Genomic DNA, 24,287 nt, shown 5'->3' with positions numbered 1-24,287 from the left:
GATATACACACAAAACACAAACAAAAAAACCCTAATGGGTCCATTATTTGTGACTCAACATGCTCTCTAACATGCATCCACACACCTGATGTAACCCGGCGACGCTCGCCGTCCGCCTCCCCCCCCAGGGGGAAATTGGTCGTTCATAATCAAAACAACAAACAAATGGCCCTCGACTCGGCACGCCATGTTGGAGGGACTCAAGCAAAACAAACACACCTCTTCTGCTGTCAGACCTCAGGCTGTGTTTCCTCACTCAGTGACAGACAGTAACTTATCAGACATCTATTTAAAATAACATCTCAGAGATTATCACTTTCATTTGATTTGTGTTTATTGAAATAGGGTTTGACTATGAAATATTATTTTGGGTTTGTCAGGAAGATAGAAAGAACAATGATGAACACGTTTGTGTGTATACAGAGTGTGTGTGTGTGTGTGTGTGTGTGTGTGTGTGTGTGTGTGTGTGTGTGTGTGTGTGTGTATACAGAGTGTGTGTGTGTGTGTGTGTGTGTGTGTGTGTGTGTGTGTGTGTATACAGAGTGTGTGTGTGTGCGTGCTCTCCTGACTGTGCCAGACTTTTAACCGCTGCAGCACTACAATATCATAAATGGCTCGGCCGACCAACACACCACAGAGACAGACTGAAAACTGCTGCATCGATAAATCTAGCGGGCGAGGAAGCAGAGACACACACACAGAGTACACAGTGTGTGTGTGTGTGTGTGTGTGTGTGTGTGTGTGTGTGTGTGTGTGTGTGTGTGTGTGGTTTGCCATGTCCAGGAAAAGGGAAATACAGTATGACGAGACGTCTGTTGTCTTTATTTAAAGCATGTCTCAGGTATTATTGATTATACATATTACAGAACATACTGTGTGTGTCTGTGTGTGTGTGTGTGTGTGTGTGTATAAACTTTGTCCCATCATGTGACAGTAGAGTTGGTAATGTGTTTATTTAGAGTCCGATGTGGTTCTGACTGCAGCGTTACAGTTCACTTTATTACAGCTAATTATTTATTGGTTGTAGGGATGCTAATTTACATTTGTATCTTTTTTAACCAATAACCGACAAGATTAGTGTGTCTCATGTAGCGGTGCACCAGCTGCAGTGCATGAGCACAACAGACAACTGAGTCCTCAGGTAACTCGTCCAGGAGCTTTACTGTAGCAGCCATGCCGCTGCGTAGAGCGTCGCAGACACTTTCCCTGTAAAAGTCCACCACAACCGCATCATTTAGTTTAGTTTAGCAGATTATCAGCTGTGTGTCAGCGCGGCGTAACGTTAACAAGTGTCCGACAGACGGTGTGTGTGTGGCAGCAGTGAGTGTGAGGTTGTCGGAGGCGTTGTGGCTGTGAATGTAGCTGTAGCCGACAGTGTGTGTACACTTTATTTGTCTGTAAATTAATAATACAACTCCTCAGCTCAAGACAGGAGCCAACTTCCTGTATCTTGCAACGCCAGCTCAGACTCTCTTAAGGTGGACTGTTAAGGTGGACCAGCTTTTCTCCTTAAAGTGACGTGCTGCTCCTCTGAGTTTTGCTCAGCTTTTTATTTAATTTGTAATATTTCTTTTGACCCTTTAACCGATTTCACCAATAATTATAATAATTACCGCTAATCGGTTAAAATTCTTCATGTTGGTTAAAAGGTTTAGTTTCTTTCATCTACAGGACAATCAAACGATATTAATATTATTTCTGATGGATAAACTAGTGGTATACAGTAGTGTGGATTTAATCTGTAAACCTTGTGTAGGTTTAATGATATATTTCACTTTAACTAAGAGGCATGTTGAGACTGATAAAGACTGTCAGATTCCTTCAAACCATGAAACGGATTCGTCATTGAGAGTTAAAAACAGCTTCCAGATTAAAATACTACTATAGCCATAAACCCTACACAGACACACACAGAAACATCCTGAATCATACCTGCTAGCGATTATGTCCATTTCCTGACCCTTAACTTCAACTTCAACTTTCACCTCTCGTTGCGTTACGTTCACCTCAACGTAACCTCTGAATGATCCTCCCAGCTCCTGACACCAACGTGACCTCAAACTGAGAGACTCTCCACATGTTTACTGTCAACTTTAATCAGGGTTGTAGTTTCTTTGTAGAGTATTCCTTTAAGACGACGCTGAACACCGATTCATTGGAGAAATTTCACTTATTTTTTGTACAGTGAACATGAATAAAAAGGTAACTAAGGGCTGTTTCCATTGTACTATATACACATATACATACATATATGTATCGCCTAACATAGTAGTCCTGTTTTGTTTTGTTGTTAACCATGTGTTTAAAACCGTTTAAAACTGCGACCGTAATCCTGGAGAAAAGACATTTCCCTCTAAACTAAATGAAAACACAGTTTAGTTGTATTTTGTGTTACGTAATTTTTAGGAGACAGGGTTGCTTGAACTTATCCATAATTATTTTTTAAACTGTTTCCATATCCAAAGTGTGACTTTGTGCCATAGTTGAAAATCAGGCCGTTTTCTGAAGTATCTGCTCAGCGATCAGTAGATCTTTAGTGTTCAGATCTCTACATTTCTAGTAAATGTAAATCAACTTTTATTGTCACACATTGTAGACCTACACAGCACACATGTAAACAAAACATCTTCCTTTAATGTTTTCGTTTTTTATAAACTTTTATTTTCATAAATTGCTCTGAAAAGCTTCATCCTGTTTTGGATTTGTGCACATGTTATAATATTGCCTTGTTTTTTACTTACGAAGATGATATTTTACTCGCTGTTCACTTTAACTTTGGTGTACTCCGGTTCTTTTGAAACGTGCTCTACAAATAAACTTGACTTGACCTCGGCATCGCCCAGGAGGAGAACTGGCTCCTCTCCAGCTACCAGTCAACACTGGGTCCGTGCGTGGGACTTGAACCGGCGACCCTCCAGTTCTCAAGCCAAGTCCCGACGGGCTGAACTACTATACAGTATATTTGGTTTTATTTACTTGTGTTACCTAATGATGGAGGGTCAGACAGATAGAGGTTATATGAGCCTATACTCACAGCTGACACTGGTCTCCCTTGATGCCCTTCGTGGTGCAGAAGCACTTCCCCGTGTTGACGTGGCACACGTTGGCGTGGCTGTTACACTTACAGGCTGCAAGGAAAAAGACAACAGAAGAAGAGACACGTGTTAAGATTTTACATCTGGAAACTCTAAATTTGGAGACAGTTTTCAAGCCAACATCGTCTCAATCTTCAGCATCCAGCACTAAAACCTGCACAGAATAACCCTTCAACATTGTGTTTACTATATAATACTCTATACTTTTTATGCATGGTGATCTCTTGACCCAACTTGAGTAAACTGTGGCACCAAGAAGTCATGATATTGAGTAGATTAGACATAGAAAAATGATGGCAACAAAGTGACTTTAAATATTATTGAAATGATTGAAAGTACTGCGATACCAAGTTAATATAATTTATTTCATTTAGTGAATCCAAATCCAATTATCCAGATATTTATTAATCTTATATCAATTTCACCCAGATAATTAGTGAATATAAATGAAGTTCACTCAGATAATTCTTAAATATAAATAAATTGCCTTCAGATAATTATTAAATATAAGTAAATTTCACCCAGATAATTAATAAATATAAATCAAGTTCACTTAGATAATTAGTAAATATGAATCAATTTCAAACAGGTAATTAGTAAATATAAATCAAGTTCACCTAGATAATTATAAAAATATAAATACATTTCACCCAGATAATTAGTAATTATAAATCAATTTCAATTACAATACATAAAAGTAAAAATAATAAATAAATAAATAAATAAATAAATAAATAAATAAATATTAATACTAATCTAAATTAATTTTGCTCAGATCCTTAGTAATTATAATTCAGTTTTCCTTCTGAAATTAACTTGGATTTACTATTTTTGTTTGAATTTAGTTAATTTATTCAATATTTTCTAATCAAAATTGTAGCACATAAAATCAATTCAATTACACTACGGTGGTGTTGTGGGAGGACAGGAGGAGAATGATGAGAGTGAGTAAGGAAGGGTGGAGGAGAGAAGGAAGGTAGTGAATAGGTGGAGAAAGCAGAGATCAAGAGAGAGAGAGAGGAGTGTAATAAGACAAAGAAAGGGGGAGTTAGAAAGATAGAAAAGGACAAATCAATCCCTTTCTGAGAAACACTGAAGCATCGTGAGTCATTCTCACTCTGCACGTCTGGAATGTTTTCTCTTGTTTTCCTGTTGACTGAACTACATTTAACACCTTAAAAAATCAGTACTTTCACAATGTGATGTATTTCTTTACAAAACTGTTTAAAAGAAAAAATGTTGCCGTGCAACAACAGGTCACCAGTGAACTATTTTACAGCACCTAATGGATGACGAGTTAATAGATATGAGGGAAGAGTTCACGTTTCTTTTGAAGCATCTCTTAATGTGTGAACATTGAAAGAGTTATGTGTCGCTGTGAATGTTCCTCTTGTCCATACTGTCCATGAAGAGATCCCAGTGTTAGATGATTTATTGTGATTTTGTCGTATCCATGCAGACCCTCCAATGTTTTCTACTTTCTCAATTCTGCTCGCTGCGGTTTGTTTTGGTTGATGGATACGGAACGGATATGACGTCACGTTACTCAGACTACAACAATAACTTCCTTCTACCTCCACATAGACTCAAATGAAGTAAACATATTGATTCTTGCATTAAAAAAAATCTATTTAAAAATCATAAAAACAAAAATCTCGATACATGGGTGAATCGATTTTTTTTCCCACCCGTACTTTGTAGTCCACCAGGGAGAGGAAATAAGATAATATGGTAACAAGCTGTTTATCAAAGTCAGATTTGAGGTTAATTCAGCGTAGAAAAATCCCCCTGTGGAAAACTTGTGGAACATGTTGAGCTGCATGAGGTAACATCCTGGATGGTGAAATTTGGAAGCTATTTATCGTAGGTAGTCGGCGTTTGATCAGAGCCACGAGATGGGACTAATCTTTTTTAATCGTTTTGTTATGCAAAAAAGCAGAGCATGATGCAGCCGGATGATTCACGTGGAGCCGAGCCTGTAATTTAGACACTAAATCACTTCTGCATGGAGTGACTAATGGCAGAGACAAACAGGAACGGTCGCCATACCCTTGTGTTACGGTGTGTGTGTGTGTGTGTGTGTGTGTGTGTGTGTGTGTTCACATCCGCACAAGGCCACCGTTTCCTGTGTCCCTCTCCAGCTGAATTGACTTTGTGCTTTGTTCTTATTCTCTCCAATTGGCACCGAGACAGGCCCCGTAATAAAACAGTGGTGCGCTCGGGTCAAGGTAAATCCAAGGCAGCGCCGGATAATGAGAGGAAAACAACCTCCTCTATCGCCTCTCCTTCCTCTGCCTGCTCAGATCGCTTACACCGAACAAAATCAAGGCAACACACCTAAAACGCTGCTTTAAATATTTAGATTTTAAACCCACACAGAAAAACAAGGTTGCTCAGTGGGGCGTTTTAAATGTCAGCAGACCGAAAGTCAAATTGACACTTGAAAAAACAAGAGGCGCTGACAGCGGAGGCGGCGACAATAACAAACTACAATCTCAATCTATTACTTGGGATTACATTGACCCGTCACAAAGACATGATGCACACTGAGCTGTAAGAGTTCGGGAGATAACAGACAAGAAGTGGCTTTTACATTTTGAGATAATAAGATAAATCACAGGTGTGTTAGCGCCGGCTTCGGGTCGCCCTGCTGTTCATACAATATTGATTTAGCAGACAGTCAACAAAGGACACAGCTAGCAGACACGTGCTTTCATGAACTCACACAGATTTTGCCAAAGAGGCACTTAAAGGGACTATTTGTAACTTCTTACACGTATAAATCATTGCGGGTCGGTGTCCCATGCGCGCTCGCGTGTGGCTACGCTGTTCCAACACAAACTACACGGAAGCACCAAAACGACAAAGTTATATCTAGTGAAGTCCGTCTTGCAAAACAGTGTCAACTCATCCTGCTTCGGCCTCCCGACTCTGGTCAGAAGACACAGAGGAGTCCGTAGCTTTGGTCTCCAGGGCCAGAGTCGATGAAAAAATGGGCCAGCGTAAGGATGTGAGCGACTTTGACAAGGGCCAAACTGTGATGGCTAGACGTCTGGGTCAGAGCATCTACAGAACTGCAGCTCTTGTGGGACGTTCCCGGTCTGCAGTGGTCAGGACCTACCAAAAGTGGTCCAAGGAAGGAAAACCGGTAAACTGCCGACAGGGTCAGACCCGAGGCTCATTGATGCACGTGGGGAGCGAAGGCTGGCCCGTGTTGTCCGTACCAATAGAAGAGCTACTGGAGCTCAAACTGCTGAAACAGTTAATGCTGGTTTCCGATAGAAAGGTGTCAGAACACACAGTGAGGAGCAGTTTGTTGCGTATGGGGCTGTGTAGCCGCAGACCGGTCAGGGTTGCCCGTGCTGACCCGTGTCCAACGCCAAAAAGCGCCTACAATGGGCACGTTGTGAGCATCAGAACTGGACCACGGAGCAACGGAAGAAGGTGGCCCGGTCTGATGAATCACGTTTTCTTTTTACATCATGTGGATGACAACGAGTTCGAGGTGTCGACTCGGCCTCTAAATTCTCCAGATCTCAATCCGATCGAGCATCTGTGGGATGTGTTGGACAAACAAGTCCGATCCACGGAGGCCCCACCTCGCAACTCATACAGGACTTAAAGGATCTGCTACTGAGGGCTTGGTGCCAGATACCACAGCAGACCTTCAGAGGTCTAGTGGAGTCCATGCCTCGACGGGTCATGGCTGTTTTGGCAGCAAGAGGGGGACCTACTCAGTATTAGGCAGGTGGTCATAATGTTATGGCTGATCGGTGTATTTTTTAATATATCATACATGTTACGTACTGGCTTTCATCATAATACAAATCCATTCATTCAGTCATTCAGTCATTCAGTCAGTCTCTCTCACTAAACATGAATGAATGAATGAATGAAATAGACGGAGGAGGTAGAACATCACGCACCACACTCTGCTGACAACACAGAACTGAGCCGCGATACAAAGAAACCTGATCTCTTAGCAAAAAAAGGCTGATTTGATATAAATCATATTTTCTCATGACTTGTGCGAGCCCCCTGAAGAGAGTACAATTTCTCACTCCGCTGCCTCCGCATACACACACACACACACACACACACACACACACACACACACACACACACACACACACACACACACACACACAATACAATACAATAGAAAAGACGCCTGCTGTCTGAATGTGTGTGTAGGCGGGAACTGGGGTTTGTCTCTCTATCTGTGTGAGTCAGACAGGTAGAGACGAGGAAGCAAGTCGGTGAGGGAAACATTACAGAACAACCCCTCGCTCTGCTCCGTCTTACTCCCAACGGGGCCGAGCAGTTATAAAACTCAAGAGAACGTAATGGGAAGAAACTTAAAATCAAAGGATTTTTTTTTTGCATTTTTTGTGAATCTTTCTCTGCTGCTGCTAAATATCTCTCTGTGGATATTTCAACAGATTCTCCACCTCCTCTGCTCTGAGCTCTGACAGAAAGTGACGAGTTCACAGCATGAATAAAATAAATGAATTAGAGCCGGCTGGTTTTTACCCCTTTAACCGTGTGAGTTATGACTGGAAGTTCTTTCCTCTTCTGCTCTTTAAGAATCTCTCTATCAGAATTATTTGCCATTAGAATAAAGAAAGGAGAAAACAGGATAACCAAATAGTGTGAGAGGGAGCAGTGTTGACCAAAACATTTCCATAATTCATGTGCGACTACTCAAACAAGATGAATCCAAACAAGCAGACAAACCGATGCAACAACTGTCCGGGTTAGAAGAAGCTGCATAAACAAGACACATAATACGTATCAACAACATTCAACATGTCGTTCTTTGAGCCGCCGCGTGAGCTCGTCTTCTCATGATCACAGTGTGGACTCTGTATTAATGCTATCTGTTACCTTTCAATAACTTTTAATATGTTTTTTCACAGGTCTTATTGTTGGGTGCAGCAATGGCACTGAAGATCATTAGTTTGGGTTTTTATAATAAAATACAAATAAACTACTGCAAAAAACAAATGATAGAAAAATATGTGTAAAGATACCAACATACCATTTGAAACTAGAAAACCTAAAGAATCCATCCATTGGTACCAACTATGTTGCCAACCATGCCGCTGTCATAGCCGTTTTCAAAGGGGTCCCTTGACCTCTGACCTCCAGATAAGTGAATGTAAATGGGTTCTATGGGTACCCACGAGTCTCCCCTTTACAGACATGCCCACTTTATGATAATCACATGCAGTTTGGGGCAAGTCATAGTCAAGTCAGCACACTGACACACTGACAGCTGTTGTTGCCTGTTGGGCTGCAGTTTGACATGTTTTTATTTGAGCATATAGTTTTATGCTAAATGCAGTACCTGTGAGGGTTTCTGGACAATATCTGACATTGTTTTGTGTTGTTAATTGATTTCCAATAAAAAATATATACATACATTTACATAAAGCAGCATATTTGCCCACTCCCATGTTGATTAGAGTATTAAATACTTAACAAATCTCCCTTTAAGGTACATTTTGAACAGATAAAAAATGTGCGATTAATCACAATTAAATATTTTAATCGATTGACAACTTTACTAAAAACCCATCCAAAAAAAACTCATCGACTTCGAGACGAAGGAACCGGAAGTCAAAGAACGTTTATTGCCAAGAAGTGGAAGTCAATTGCATCAGAGCTACGCTTCCACCATTTTGCACTGAAAGCGACTACCGGATGCCAGTAAAACGTCCGCCTACAAAGTGCCGTACAAAAGTAAAACTAAATGATTTCTATTCTATTGTCATATTCTACCAAAATGGCCTGTGTTGAATAATACAGTATCATAACTATAATAAGCGTTTTCAGTCCAAAATGGTGGCAGCAGCTGTTTGAGACGAGACAACACGTCTCTTTGCTTCTATACTCTTTACCGGAAGTGCTTTGTTAGTATTTTAGGACTCACTCCTGCAGCTCTCTATAAATGATAACAACCTTCTGAACCTATTAGTAGGTGTAGCAGGCCCATTCTAACCCATATGTATGATGCTGATTACTACTGATAATGTCCATTCAATCGGCTGATAACATTTGAAGTGGGGGAAACTGCAGAGATCAGCGTCTTCTTGCAGGAGAAAACATAATCTGCTCCTTGACAACTAGAAAGTGCAAAGCAAAAAAAAAGGTATGGCTAACATGAGTCACATGGCCCTCCTCACACCTCTCGAGTCACTTCTAAAGAAAGCAACTTGACTTGTTGGACTGAAACACAGTGAAATGTAATTATTCTGCTTCAGGTTGAAACATGTGTTAGACTCATACCGGGTCACCTGTGCAGGTCGCTGTAGTGAGAACGTTCATGACAATTTAATTAGAGGTCACCAACCCAATCCAATACGTCAGCCCTAACATCAACAGCTCTGTAATCCCTGGTGCATTTCCTGAAAATATGGCATTGTGCCACATGTTCACACCGACCAGAGGTGTTGATTGGATCTATATGGAAATAATCTATACAGCGGAACATGTGTGTATACCCATGGTGACTGTGTGCACATCTGTATTAGAGTGACATCACTAAGCGTTGGCACGTCCTAATATTAGTCATGGAGGCGGCTCTCACAGTGTAAGCAGCTAATTAACAAATCTGTGTTTCTTTCCATTGTTTTCGACATATATTCATCAACTTTTTCTCTAAATGCAACAGCCTATTTTCACTGCTTTACCTCGCCATCAGACGGCCCTTTCTGACAGAAAACTGAATCTGTTATATTGCTGTCTTGAAAGCCACCAGACTCCATTCACAAAACCAGTAATTTTACCTCTCAGAACACTGGAGTTGCTGGTCTGCCGCTGCATCGATCGGTTGGTTTAATTGTGTTATTGTGTGACTTTGGTGAATCCGAACTATTCAAAGTCACACCATACCAATAAGAAATTACTGTTTTTGTGAATGGAGTTTGGTTGCTTTGGCGAAAGCGTAGATATCGGCATCAGTTCCCCGTCGGAAACATACGGTGCCTTCAAATGAAACTCGTTAACTTGTGTTTACAACATGGGAAGTCTTGTACACAATATGCTTGGCGTTCAAGTGGTTAAGTCATGAGAAAACCCTGCTACGCAACGGAAATATTAACGTTACTGTTGGCGTCTAGAAGCCATAGAGGCTAACAATTTAGCTATCTAGCAAGTGGGTAACTTAATGAAGAAAATGCCAGAGGAAAAAGATATTTTTGGGGAATATCAACATTTTCCTCAGACATAGTATAAAACTACCAAAAAAAAAAAATATACAACTAAAATCACAATATACTGTATACAGTATATAGTATCTTTAACTCACTAATGAAAGGAGGATTGTAAAGTGGTGTTGTTGGTCCGTCCTTCACATAGTCAACTTTTTCCCATCAAAATTCCCTCTTCTTCACTGAACTCTACTGTATTCTCCAGATTATGATCAATCACTTGCTCATCTCCATGAATACTTTTTCATCATCTTCATCATCATCAATGTCACCTTCCACCTACTGCTGACTGCTGCTCTTCTCTTTGTCCGGTTCCACCGACGGGGCGGTTTGGTTTGATAAGAGAGGACAGGGCTTTATACTGTGTTTAATGAAGGGATGGTTGGGAAGGGTCGAGGGCAAACATGAAGTAAAGAGATGTAGGGAGTCTGTAAAATATGTGGGAGCACACACACTCGTATATATTCGCACACAAAGAGAAAAAAAATGGTTTTCATGTCTTAGTGGCGTCAAAGAGCCCTTGAATATAGTTTCCTTCCCTCAGCAGATCTGATAAGTGAACTGTCGACCTTTAAATGTGAACATTTCAAAGTTCCCATCATTTTACTCCAAGTGTCAGTTCTCTTTTAGGCCAATTTACTACACAAAGTATTATTAATACATTAATGTCTCATAGTGTAATGAAAAATAACCAATTGTTTGATTTAAGGCAGATTTCAAATGGAGTTTCAACAATTATAAACCACAGATACATTTAAAACATTGATATATATGAGAATATGTATGTTAAAATGTAATACTTTAAAGCCAAGTAATCAAAGTGTATAACCTGTAGGGCTGGAACAATACAACTATCTCCAAAAACCAAGATGGCGACAGTAAACAACCAAGATGGCCACGGCCAAAAACCAAGATGGCGACGGCCAAAAACCAAGATGGCGATGACTAAACCACCAACATGGCTACGGCCAGAAACTAAGATAGCGACGACCAAAAACCAAGATCGTGACAGCCAAAAACCAAGATGGCAAAGACCAAAAACCAAGATGGCGAGGGCCAAAAACCAAGATGGCGAAGGCCAAAAACCAAGATGGCGAAGGCCAAAAAACCAAGATGGCGAGGGCCAAAAACCAAGATAGCGACGACCAAAAACCAAGATGGCGAAGGCCAAAAACCAAGATGGCAAAGACCAAAAACCAAGATGGCGACGGCCAAGAACCAAGATGGCAAAGACCAAAAACCAAGATGGCGAGGGCCAAAAACCAAGATGGCGAGGGCCAAAAACCAAGATGGCGAAGGCCAAAAACCAAGATAGCGACGGTCAAAAACCAAGATGGCGAAGGCCAAAAACCAAGATAGCGACGGCCAAAAACTAAGATCGTGGCAGCCAAAAACCAAGATGGCGACGACCAAAAACCAAGATGGCGACGGCCAAAAACTAAGATCGTGGCAGCCAAAAACCAAGATGGCGACGACCAAAAACCAAGATGGCGAAGGCCAAAAACCAAGATGCCGACGGCCAAAAACCAAGATGGCGATGACTAAACCACCAACATGGCTACGGCCAGAAACTAAGATAGCGACGACCAAAAACCAAGATTGTGACAGCCAAAAACCAAGATGGCAAAGACCAAAAACCAAGATGGCGAGGGCCAAAAACCAAGATGGCGAAGGCCAAAAACCAAGATGGCGAAGGCCAAAAAACCAAGATGGCGAGGGCCAAAAACCAAGATAGCGACGACCAAAAACCAAGATGGCGGAGGCCAAAAACCAAGATGGCAAAGACCAAAAACCAAGATGGCGAGTGCCAAAAACCAAGATGGCGAAGGCCAAAAACCAAGATAGCGACGGTCAAAAACCAAGATGGCGAAGGCCAAAAACCAAGATAGCGACGGTCAAAAACTAAGATCGTGGCAGCCAAAAACCAGGATGGCGAGGGCCAAAAACCAAGATGGCGAGGGCCAAAAACCAAGATGGCGACAGCCAAAAACTAAGATCGTGGCAGCCAAAAACCAAGATGGCGACGACCAAAAACCAAGATGGCGAAGGCCAAAAACCAAGATGGCGAAGGCCAAAAACCAAGATGGCGACGGCCAAAAACTAAGATCGTGGCAGCCAAAAACCAAGATGGCGACGACCAAAAACCAAGATGGCGAAGGCCAAAAAACAAGATGCCGACGGCCAAAAACCAAGATGGCAACAACCAAAATGCCCTACTAGAGGCATCAAAGCTCTAGTCCCCAAAACCATGGGTGATGTCACCGTAACTACGTCCACTTCTTTTATACAGTCCATAGTCGTAACAAGTACAAATAGTCATCTGTGAGTGGATCGATGCTCTCTGGTTGACAAATTGTCCAAATTCAGTGGGACATTTTTCAGAAATATAATAAGTTCTGTCATCCACAGGACAATCAGTGATGTAGAAACTGAGCGGCTACACTTCTCTGCATTGGATTTAAAAGCCACTAATGCAGGTTACTCAACCTCATCAGACCTGTGACCGCATGTTGAGGATAAAAGTTCCATGAGGTAGTTGTCATGTTAGTCTAAATATGGCTTCTTGTCCCGCATGACAGCATAGGAGCCAGCTATATTAATTTAATGCTGGTTAATGTTAGTGTGAGCTGCAAGCCATGAATGAAAAGCACCCGGTCTCAAAGAAAGCAGCTTATTGTAGAGAAAACATGAGTCAGAGCCGCAGCTGACGGGAGATCAAAAAGGATTCAAAAGACGTTTAAAAACCAGACAACCAGTTGGACGTGTGTGGTGTCGGTACGTATGTTGACCAGGCAGACGCCAGGAATAGAGCTGCCAGAGGGGAGATGACTGGATCCCCCTAAGAATGCTGGGTATATGTTTAAAAGCACAAATATACACAGTGGATATTGCTTATAGTGATCACGGTTACAGTGATCAACCGCTTATATGGATCAAACAGCTTGGGACAGAATCATTCCTGTACAAACGCTGTTTAAATAATTTGCTTATAGTAATCAAGTAGTCCGCTTACAGTGTTAACATACGGAAAAAAAACATTTTAAAACTACTTTAGACTAATGTTTATTGAATTTCCGTTTTGTTTTTTACTTCACTCCCATGATGCTTTGGTGAGAGAACGAGGAGTCCCGTCAAATTGGCACCATTCTGCATGCAAGCTCCCGCTGCAGAGCCGGCCAAAAAATGTCAATGCCTCACCCCTCGGTGAGGGAAAAGACAGACGAATTGACAGAAAGCCAGTAAATAGCGAACTGTCTGTGGCAAAAACAAGAACTTTTAGTGGCCGTATCGTTATATTTACGCTCCTTTTTTGCAGCTGCCGGTTACAGCACTCTCCCTCAATACTGAACCACTTTCATAAATTGTTGTCCCCATTAGTCAGTTATACACAAAAACATGGGAGAATTAGAGTTGAGAAATAGTGAAGTCACCCTTTAAGACAGCAGGTGAGAGTGGATTTGGCAGCTTCTCCACAGAGAAGACTGAATGGAGCGACTCTGCAGGCAGCATCCCCTCGTCTCAACAACAGCTGGTTCTGTCTGATCCATCACAAACCACACACGCACGCACACGCACACACACACACACACACACACACACACACACACACACACACACACACACACACACACACACACACACACACACACACACTACCACCCTGCTGTCCTGTCTGTGCCAGTCTCTCTGGTTGATGCTGCTGGGTTGCCAGTTTCTTGCAGAGACAGCACTCAACATCTCTGTAGCTGCTGCTCTGAACACAAATTTACAAAGAGCTCCCGCTGCTGCTCCCTGCTCAGAGACTGTACATCAAAACCACTAAATTAGGGACACAGAGAGAGAGAAAGAGAGAGAGAGAGAGAGAGATGAGGGTAGGGAGGTTGAGACCACCCTCACCAGAAAACAACAGCATCGGTCGTTTGTTTAGGAGTAGGAAGAAAATTGATTCACCTTTTTCATTCACATTTTTTTAAGATTTTGGAATATATTTTTAATGCCAGAATCAATATATTTGCTTAATTTGAGTCTATGTGGAGGTAGAAGGAAGTTGCAGCTTTTATTGTTGTAGTCTGAGTAACGTGACGTCATATCCGTTCCGTATCCGTCAACCAAAACAAACCGCAGAAAGTAGAAAGCTGCGGAGGGTCGTCGTGGATACGACCTGCGACTACACATCCAGTAAAGGATGGAAACACTTTGGGTTTCACACATTGACAGGAAAAGCAGAGCTAGACATCACATGCTAACTCTGTCAAGGACAGGAAACGTGATGGTATCATGGTAACGTGTGGTCAAACCGGCCGTCGCTCTCATCTCCGTGGTCAAATGGGCCGACGCTATAACTGTAGAGCACCCATATACTGACATTTATGTTAAATGCATCCAAACGGCCCCGATGGAGCTGAACATGGATGGATAAAGAGAACGGAGCTGATGGGAGAGCTAGCGACGTCCGGTTTTCAAAATAAGATGTTAACAAAGGGAACTGTATATACAAAATACATGTATGGAAATAAGATTGATTGGATTATATTCACCAGAAGTATAAAACATTACATATCCCTTATAAATTAAAAAGATAAATACCACTAATTTATGAGGGAAATGTCTTTATTCTTTGATTTTTGTAATAAAAATGTAATAAATAATTCCTGACAATGACTGATATATTTGACTTCAGGGCATCTCTGACTACATACATGCTGAAAATCAAACATTTTTACCGTATTAATTTATATATTTCCCAATGTAAAAGTCCCTAGAAGTGTATGATTCAACTTTTCCCCATGGTCTAGTGTTAAAAAGTTAACAAAAATCAAAAACATTATTAATATCCAAAAACCTGTTGATATCCAAGTGTTTCATTATGTTTCAAAATAGATGTGTTTCTCCTTTTCTTTCTTTCGACTTGTTTTTTCCAGACATTTTTCTGACTGTTTTTCGTCGGCTAGTTGGTTTATTCACGTCAAAGAGAGCTGGCCATTCAGAATAAGGCCTAATTCAGAATATCCAAACAGAATATGCTATTTACATGACCCGTATCACATTCACTATACATGTAAGTCCTGTGTTAAGCCACAAGAAACCAGCCCTGAACCCGTAAGGGAAGATAAAAACTAGACCGAGCAGCAACCTCTGACTGGTGTTTCTACGTATCACAGGACCATCATGTCTGAGAGTCCTCGCTGACGGCTCAGAGAGCAGGTGAGGTAGAGCACACACAGAGATAGACTATCGGAGCGAGATGGAGACAGGCAGCTACTGATGTGAATCATGCAAAATTTATGGAAGCAATAAAACTGTTGAGCGTGAGATGCCGACGGCAGACGAGCGTTATAGGCTCAAGCGCCGGGTAGCAAAAGATAACAAGCACGAGGAAGAAGTAATACAAGCTGAAGCCTCGGCTGGGAGACGACCTCGGTAAACCTCAGTAAACAGAAAGATGCTTCATTCAGTCAGGAAGACACCAGATGACGTGTTGTGTTTTTAATTTCCCATACGGTATGAATTTTTCATATATCACCACACTGAAGCACGAAGAGCTCTACAACAAACAACTAATTCTCTTTAAATGGCGGGTCTATATGCGTTATTTTCCATTTTTTTCAAGTAAACGTCCACTCAACCGTGGCAGGAAGCCGTGACGTAGGTAACACAGTAAACTAATCAATAAGGTTATGAATAATGAGAACACTAGCGCACTAGCTGAGTCAACGTTAGCTGTGCCAAGTTTGGAAATAACTGAAAGGGTTAGTTTAGATTTTTTGCGGTGGGGTTGTATGTATACTCCTGTGTTACTGTTTTTGTGAATGGAGTCTGGTGGCTTTGAAGACAGCGATAAACAGATCACAGCTCACAGCTGGCGGTACCGTGAGGTGGTCGGCTTGTTATTAACATGGTGTGTTTCCGTGTAACGTATCGGCGGATGCCTCTCTCATTCAGCAGCCTTGTTATGTCTGTATAACGTTACACTACGTTGTCTCTCATCCCGTCATTTACCTCTTTGTTCTTTCTCACCACGGACGGCCAGCAGCTTCCGCACACACATCCACACACGTATCTCTCTGCTCGAAGGAGGAAGGAGGCGGGGTCACGCCTCATCAACGCGTCATCAGCTACACTGATCATGTGTTCTACCCTGTGGCCTTAATGCTCAGGCTCTCACATTTTACACATCTGGTAAGATCTGAAAAATATTTGAGTGTGGGCCAGCCTTTAGTGAGCGGTTTTGTTTTGTTGCGTGGCTTAAAAATGACACGTGAAAAGAGGCGTCAAACTGACATGCGGAATGTCCTTGTAATGTCATGCTATTTACACACCTTCCCATGAGATCAGGTTGATCAACAAGCTTCAGAACTAACTAAACACAAGCAGCACACGCTGACCACTATGTCCAGGAGGTATGTATGATGGCAGAGCTTCTGTAACACCCCGATAGAGATGCAGGAATCCACCGCATCTCTCTCCGTATCCTCAAGCACTGCCGTTAATGTGCCATTAAGCAAACCTCAAAACCACTCAGTTACACAAACTGTGTCTGCACAATGCTTCCACGTGTGGATGTTTCTATCTGCAAGGCATGCTGGTACAACCCTTCCACTGATAAATGTGATTAAAAAATGTTTAGAAAACATCATTCTGTCTCTGCGCCATAATAAAAACCAGACAAGAACTCAACAGAACAAAGACTCCCAGGATGAGCATAAAAACACTCAGCTTTCCCGTCAGCCTCTCCGAAATTCATGTTGTCCTCTGCGGGACTGAACGTCTAAACAGACATCCAGCATGTTGTCAGCTGCAGCTCTGTGGAGGTGCGTTTGATTTCGTATGTGTGCAGCACAAGGTGAACGCCACATTCAGAGAAAATGCCCTGCACACACACACACACACAATGAGACACGCACACTTCATCCAGATTTGACAAGGTTAGTTAATCATCTGTCACGGGGACGGGGGGACGGGAGGACGGACAGACTCCCCTCTCCTCTGTCTGTCCTCCATCTCTTCCTCTCTTTTTATCCCTCCATTGTCTCTCTATCCAAGGGCAGCTGTCCTTTTCCACCGATATTAACCTTGGATATCTCACCACATGGTTTCATCTGTTTCTCTTTCTCTGTCTGCCCGTCGTCGTCTCCGTTTCCTCCTCTCTCACCCCTCCATCCTCTTTACTATGAGCCCAGGCCTCTCCTCCTCTTCTCTCACCCCTCCATCCTCTTTACTATGAGCCCAGGCTTCTCCTCCTCTCTCACCCCTCCATCCTCCATCCTCCTTTACTATGAGCCCAGGCCTCTCCTCCTCTCTCACCCCTCCATCCTCTTTACTATGAGTCCAGGCCTCTCCTCTTCTTTCACCCCTCCATCCTCTTTACTATGAGCCCAGGCCTCTCCTCCTCCTCCCCGTCTCTCCATCACTCGTTCCTCTAATCGGCCACACATCATCGCCTCCCAGGCCATTTAGCCCAAGGTAAACCTAGTGGTCCTTTTTATAAAGAGAGGAGGAGATAGAAAGGAGGATGAATGGACTGATGGACGCATGAACAGAGGGGGGACATTTGAGACAGAAGTGAAAAGGAAGTAAAAGAAGGAAAAATGAAGGGATAGGTGTAAGGGGGTGGATGGATGAGTGTGAGGTCAGTGGAGCAAATAAAGAAGCTCCAGAGGAGAGGAGAGGAGAGGAGAGGAGAGGAGAAGAGAGGAGAGGAGAGGAGAGGAGAGGAGAGGAAATGAAAGGAAGAAAACGAAAGTGAGGAGTCAAGATGTGACGAGATTAAAGTAAACAAAATGAGGAAAAGAAGAGGACACAAGGAAAGAGAAGGAAAGGAAAGGAAAGGAAAGGAGGTAATGAAGAGGATAGGAGGGGAGGAAAGCAAACGAAAGATAAGATAAAGAGAGGAGAAGAAAAGCAAGAAGTGGAAAGAAGATGAGGTAAGAAAAGGAAAGGGGATGAGAGAGGAGACAAGAAGAGAAGAGAAGAGTTTGACAAAAGGAATAGAAAGGAGAAGAAATTAAAATAGGATAAAGAAGGAGAGGGAAGCAAAGTAGACAAAACAAGGAAAAGAGGAGAGACAAGGAAAGGAAAGGAATATACATTTAAGAAAAGGAGAGAAGGAGAAGAAGAAGAAGAAGAAGAAGAAGAAAAGTAAAAAGGGGGAAAGAGGACAGAAAGGGACAGGGGATGAGAGAAGGGGTGATGAGAAAAGAAGAGAAGAGAGGACAGAAGAGAAGAGGGGGGGAAGATGAAAGAGAGATGGGGGGAGGAAAGCAAACGAAACATAAGAGAAGAAGAAAAGTAATAATAAAAGGGAAAGAAGATGAGAGGTAAGAAAAGGAAAGGGGTGATGAGAAGAGATGACAGGAGAAGAAAGGAAAGAAAGGAGGAAAATGGATGGATACATTGAACAAATATAGCCTGAACCATGAAAGGAAAGGAGGCATAAAAGAGGTGTGAAGGATGGAAGATGTGAGGAGAGAAACAGGAAAATGTGACCAGAAGAAAAAGACAGAGAGATGGAGGAAGACGGAGTGAAAAGAGAAATATAGAAGAGAAGAGTGCATCAGAGGCCGTCCTGTACGGAGGCGACGAGCGGCGTGCATCTATTAGCGCCGTGCTCGCTGTGAGACGCCGCCAGGGACGGAGACACCAGTCAACTCAGGAAATAAGAAAATGATTAAGAGCGATTTAATGTCACGCCGCTGCCGCTGCCGCCAAGCCAAAACGCATATCTGTCACAGCGAGACTGATGTTACTGCACCTCCCTCCTCCACCTCCTCCTCCTCACTCATTCATTACACTCTCCCATCTCCAGGCCCGTATCATAGAGCTTCTCTAACCCAGCCCTCCTGAGCCTTCACATCACCCAGCTTCTGCTTTCTATTATCTAACTCGCACACATAATCTGTTGTTAACAATTTCAGCGATGGGATTCACTGTGATTACTTCCATGTGAAGCAACAAGAAGCTGCTGACGGGCGCAGAAAGAACATGGATACACATGAAGCACCTCTGTGAGCCTTCATCTGCACCATCTTTCAACAAATGGAAGCAGAGACTCGACCGCCGCTCCCTCACTGTCTGCAGACCACAATCTTGTCCAAACTACACATGTAGTTTCCCTTTACACTGCTCCGCTGGTCACCACAAGCCCACAGCTTTTAAACACTGCCCCCGTCAGATGGTTGGTGTCTATTACAGTGTTGTTAGACCGTCTGCAGCAGTTTATACATGTTTATTAATGGCTCATCTATCTATAAAAGCAATTCAGATCAAAAAGTAAAGGTGACGCACTGAAAAAATCTCTAACTTTAGTTACTTCTGCCCTTAATTGAGCATTACAAAATGTATTTCTTACAGCAAACTTTCTATATTTATAGCAGAAGCTGCAGGTCAAAGGTCATCCTCCAAGCTGCAGGAGCACTCATGCTTTCTAGTTAGCTAGTTAGGTGTAGTTAGCTAACCCAACTTGTTACATTAGTTAACTGAGGGGTTTCATTTTATTTCTTAGTTTCCACACAACACAACACACTGACTGTCCCTCTCACTCGCTCTCTTCTTTACCGTCTCCTCCTGCTGGAGATAAATTAACGGAAAGCAGCCGATACCGGAGGTTTGCAGGCCTCTAACAGGTCTGAACGACGGGGAGCAAACAACTTTCAATCCAAAAGAAAACCAGAGAAAAGTCCCTCTAAAGAAATAAACGGATCACAGTGCAGCCCGGTGTGGCGTCGGTGCTGGAGCGTTGGCGAGAGCGGCTGGTGCTGGTGGACGGTGCACCACCAAAACGTCCTGAAACTACGTTTTAAACGGCGGAAATCTGCAACATGTCAAACCGTCCTCCGGTGCACTGTGGCCGGCGTGCTGCGGTGCGGCTCCTTGGTGCAGCAGCAGCCAGACGGCCGCCTCGCCAGGAGGAGACGGTGAAGAAGAGAGCGAGTGAGAGAGATTCGGCGTGTTGAGATAATTCTTGTCTCATTTGTGGTTCAATAAGCAGTAAATTCATCTAAACTGGGTTGAAAAAACGATGCAATCTGGTTGCCATGGTGATTAATTACTGTACGTTTAACCATTAACACCCCCCCCCCCCCTCTCCCCCCATTCTCTGTATGAGAAAGAACCAAATAACAGGAAGTAAATTGGCCTGAGGGGAACTTTAAGGACTGAAATTACAGACCATAATAATAAAGAACTCACCGTTGCACTTCCCACCGTTGGTGGGGTCGCCATAGTAACCGGGCATGCAGCTCTGGCAGTGCATCCCCGCTGTCAGGTTCCCACAGTGCTCGCACACGCTGCCGTTCACACACCTGCTGTGGCCGTTACACTGACACGCTGGGAGGAAATTACACACACACAAACACGAGATACACTCGTTATTATTAGATATATATCCTACCTTCATGGTAATTATGTTCAAATTTTAGTTAAAAGTGAAGAAAATAACAGAAAAGGTAAACATTAGAACCGTTAAAACAAAAGAAAATGGTAAAAGAATCCAAAGAAAGTAATGGATAAACAGTTGGAATAGTTCATGTTATGTGTCTGTTGCAGCGCTCCACTCACCGGGACATTGGATGAAAGCCCAGTTGTAGCCTCTATCAGACGAACAGAGACTCTGATCCAGCACCATGTCCCTGTCTCGTAGCCGGTCCAGGTCTCGGGTCCCGGCCCTGGCGATAGCGGGCTTCATGGGGCCTCGGTAGGAACCCTCCATGCAAACACCCCTACCGGTGTTACTGGGATCACCGCACCAACCGCACTCCGTCCTCTCCAAACACTCTGAACACGTCCTCAGACCTGAACAGTTCTGGGCTGCAAGACAAGGAGAGAGAGGGGAGGAAACAAGGAGAGGAGATAAGGACACAACATTTCCAGACTTCTCATCAGAAACGCACACTGAAAGTAAAGCATCTTTAAGGTGTATTCTGGCCACAGTCTGTCCTTCACGCTGTACTATAGTTAATCCAAACCGCTTCCAGCTGAGCATAAACACAATAAAAACCCTCCTCTAATACATTTAGCTTGCTCTCACCTTTTCTCTGACCCTCCACATTTATAAAGAAATTGACTTTTTGTTTCCTTCACATCGTTCCACATGTTGAGAAATACATTTGTATTCATAAAGTGGATGTGACATTCAAAAACACTTCACTGGTGCAAATTAAAAATGACACTTTTCTTTTACGGTATGGCATTCAATACGTGTAAAAGAAAACAAAATCTCCATACTGAAGTCCGTCTTTTTGTTCGCTGAACGTGGCAATAAGTGACAAGAATAAGAAATCACATGTTTTTTTTCTGGGCCTTCCAAAGTTAACTTCTCGTTTTGAATCTTTCACTCTTGTTTTGCTCTCGACATCAACACGTCTTCCCGTCATGATACATTTTAAGTCTGCAAAGCGAGGGTGGGAATACACACTCGCACAGAAAGTATCCTGGCGTGTACACAAGAAAAACCAAAAGGTTGAGGAGGAGTTATCCGAGGTGTTGTTTCTTATAGCCCGGCGAGGTGATTCAAATGCAGCGTCAAGTGAAATTAGCATTTTCACCAGAAGTTGTTTCTCTTTTGAACACGAGCCATTTCCATAAGCCACAGATGTTCTAGCTGAACATGGATCTCTCTCGGAGTCCCTGCTCAGCTTGAAATACACCTCCCTGTCCTCTCGGTATGTGTGTTTGCAAGCTCCTCCGTTGCATTATTCAGCTGTAGCGATGCTGATTCATTTGTTCTCTCTGTCCCTTTATAATTACAAACTTCTTCTTCTCTCCCTCTCTCAGATTCACTCTTTATCTCCTCTCCTCCACACTTTTATCCTCCTCTTTTGCATCTGTTTTTTGCTGTGTCTATTCACTAAGCCATCTTCCCCTCTTGTGCTCTTTAAAGGGATAGTTCAGGTGTTTCTCAGCGTGGTTGTATGAGGTACTTCTACATAGTCAGTGTATTACCTACAGTAGATGAGGTTTGGAGAAACAGACAGGAGTACCATCACGGGAGCAGAGCAAAACGTATTTAAGCCATTTCCTTTAGGGCGGGGCTACCTTTTGATTGACAGGTCGCTACCACGGCGTTGTCCGGTCTGGGAGTTGTCCGTGTTTTCGTCTTTGAACTATAAATATTTCACAGTGTGTTTTCACTTCATGAAAGTTGACTGTAACATTTTGATCGCCTAAAAAAGTCAGCACTCGGTTGTCTCGTGTTACTTCTGGTTGCAGAAACCACAATGGTGACAGCCAAAAAAAACAAGATGGCGATTGCCGAAAACCAAGATGGCGACGGTCGAAAACCAAGATGGCGATTGCCGAAAACCAAGATGGCGACGGTCGAAAACCAATATGGCGACTGTCGAAAACCAAGATGGCGATGGCCGAAAACCGAGATGGCGATGGCCGAAAACCGAGATGGCGACGGTCGAAAACCAAGATGGCGATGGGCGAAAAACCAAGATGGCGACTGTCGAAAACCAAGATGGCGATGGCCGAAAACCAAGATGGCGATGGCCGAAAACCAAGATGGCGATGGTCGAAAACCAAGATGGCGACGGTCGAAAACCAAGATGGCGATGTCCGAAAACCAATATGGCGATGGCCGAAAACCAAGATGGCGATGGCCGAAACCAAGACTATTAAAACCTAAAAAAGCTATACAACTCCTGTGTTCTGAGAGTTTTTGGCAATGGAGTCTGGTGGCTTTGAAGACATCGATATAGCAGCATCAGTTTCCTGTCAGAAACAGACGGTATAGTCGTCTCATGGCGAGGTGAACCAGCAAAATATATAGCATATACTTTCTCCAAACCCTTCTACTGTCGGTAATACACTGTCTACTGTCGGTAATACACCGTCTACTGTCGGTAATACACTGACTCTGGAGAAGAACCTCATACAACCACACTGAGAAACACCTGAACTATCCCTTTAAACTCGGCCTTCTTCACCCTCTTCTCCCTCGTTTCCTGCCACTTTGATTTCATGTAATATTTCTCTGGATGACGTTAACGCACGTTAAGCATGAATGAAATCACAAAGAAAGGAACTTTTTTCTTCATCTTCTCTCTTCGTCGCTCCCCGACTGTGTTCCTGCCTCCGGTTTTTCACTTCCACCTCCCCGTATTTCCTTCCTCCTTTTACTTCTCCTCTGACAACACCCTGGATCTCCACTACAGTCGACGGTTCAAAGAGAGGCAGTTCAACAGAATATCCCTAATCCACCACACCGCAGGGTTTCCTCTGCTAGAAAAGCACTTATTTACATACCCAAGAGCAGACTTTAATATCCAATAAATATACCAGGCCTGTTTATCCGTTTTCAAATACCAGAAAATTGCAGAAAATTGGTAGCCGCTCTTTGTAAGCCCCACGCTGTTCATGTGCCAAACCTTAACAATTTAATATCACGAAATTCGCTGCTCCTCTTTGATTTAATAGATCCAATTTGTGGCAGCCATTTTGCATCCCCCCAGGTCAGGTTATTAGACTCACAGTGGCAGCGCAAATTTTGCTTCACTCATAATAATGGAGTGATGCTCAAAAAGCAACAGCTTGACAGTTCTTCTCTTCATATTAAGAGGAGAAACCCGCATGTGAATGGGGTGAAAATGTGTTTAAATATGGAAATGAGTTATTATCTTATCAAATATGTGCTAATTTCATAAATCTCCAGAACAGAAATGTGAACATTGATAAAACCAGGTTCAAGATTCTTAATTTTGTTGACATATTAGAGTCAAAGGTTTTTACAGAGGGGATTATGGGTATCGGATATATGGAAAATACTGTCAACAGCCATGAAAAAATATATTTTCTCCATGTTTTTAGGAGTAAAATATTTTATAAATCAGGCTATGAAGGATGAATGTTTAGTGGATGTAAGTGCTACTGAAGTGGAGATTTCTTCTTATGTTTTGTATTACAAGTTTTGTGAAATGTTATGTTTGAATATGCAAATGAGGCATTATCAAATGCAAACCTTTGATGAATTTAGGAG

At 42.7% G+C, this 24,287-nt stretch overlaps 1 protein-coding gene across 5 annotated transcripts in view; it reads right to left on the bottom strand.

Moving 5' to 3' along the window:
- The window catches only part of atrnl1a (attractin-like 1a), a 267,677-nt gene that overhangs the window by 160,876 nt on the left and 82,514 nt on the right, over positions 1–24,287 (bottom strand). For all 5 annotated transcript variants that reach the window (XM_074647316.1, XM_074647317.1, XM_074647318.1 and 2 more), the window contains 3 exons: positions 20,867–21,115; positions 20,498–20,635; positions 3,035–3,128 (listed from right to left, as the gene is read on the bottom strand). In XM_074647316.1, the coding sequence (XP_074503417.1) occupies positions 3,035–3,128; positions 20,498–20,635; positions 20,867–21,115 (481 nt within the window). The remainder of the gene's footprint in view (positions 1–3,034; positions 3,129–20,497; positions 20,636–20,866; positions 21,116–24,287) is intronic.

This window comes from Sebastes fasciatus, chromosome 9 (assembly GCF_043250625.1).
Source record: "Sebastes fasciatus isolate fSebFas1 chromosome 9, fSebFas1.pri, whole genome shotgun sequence".
In the NCBI taxonomy this organism is placed as follows: Eukaryota; Metazoa; Chordata; class Actinopteri; order Perciformes; family Sebastidae; genus Sebastes; species Sebastes fasciatus.
The sequence above is the reverse complement of the archived record's forward strand: the minus strand, read 5'-3'. Positions and strand labels throughout refer to the sequence as shown.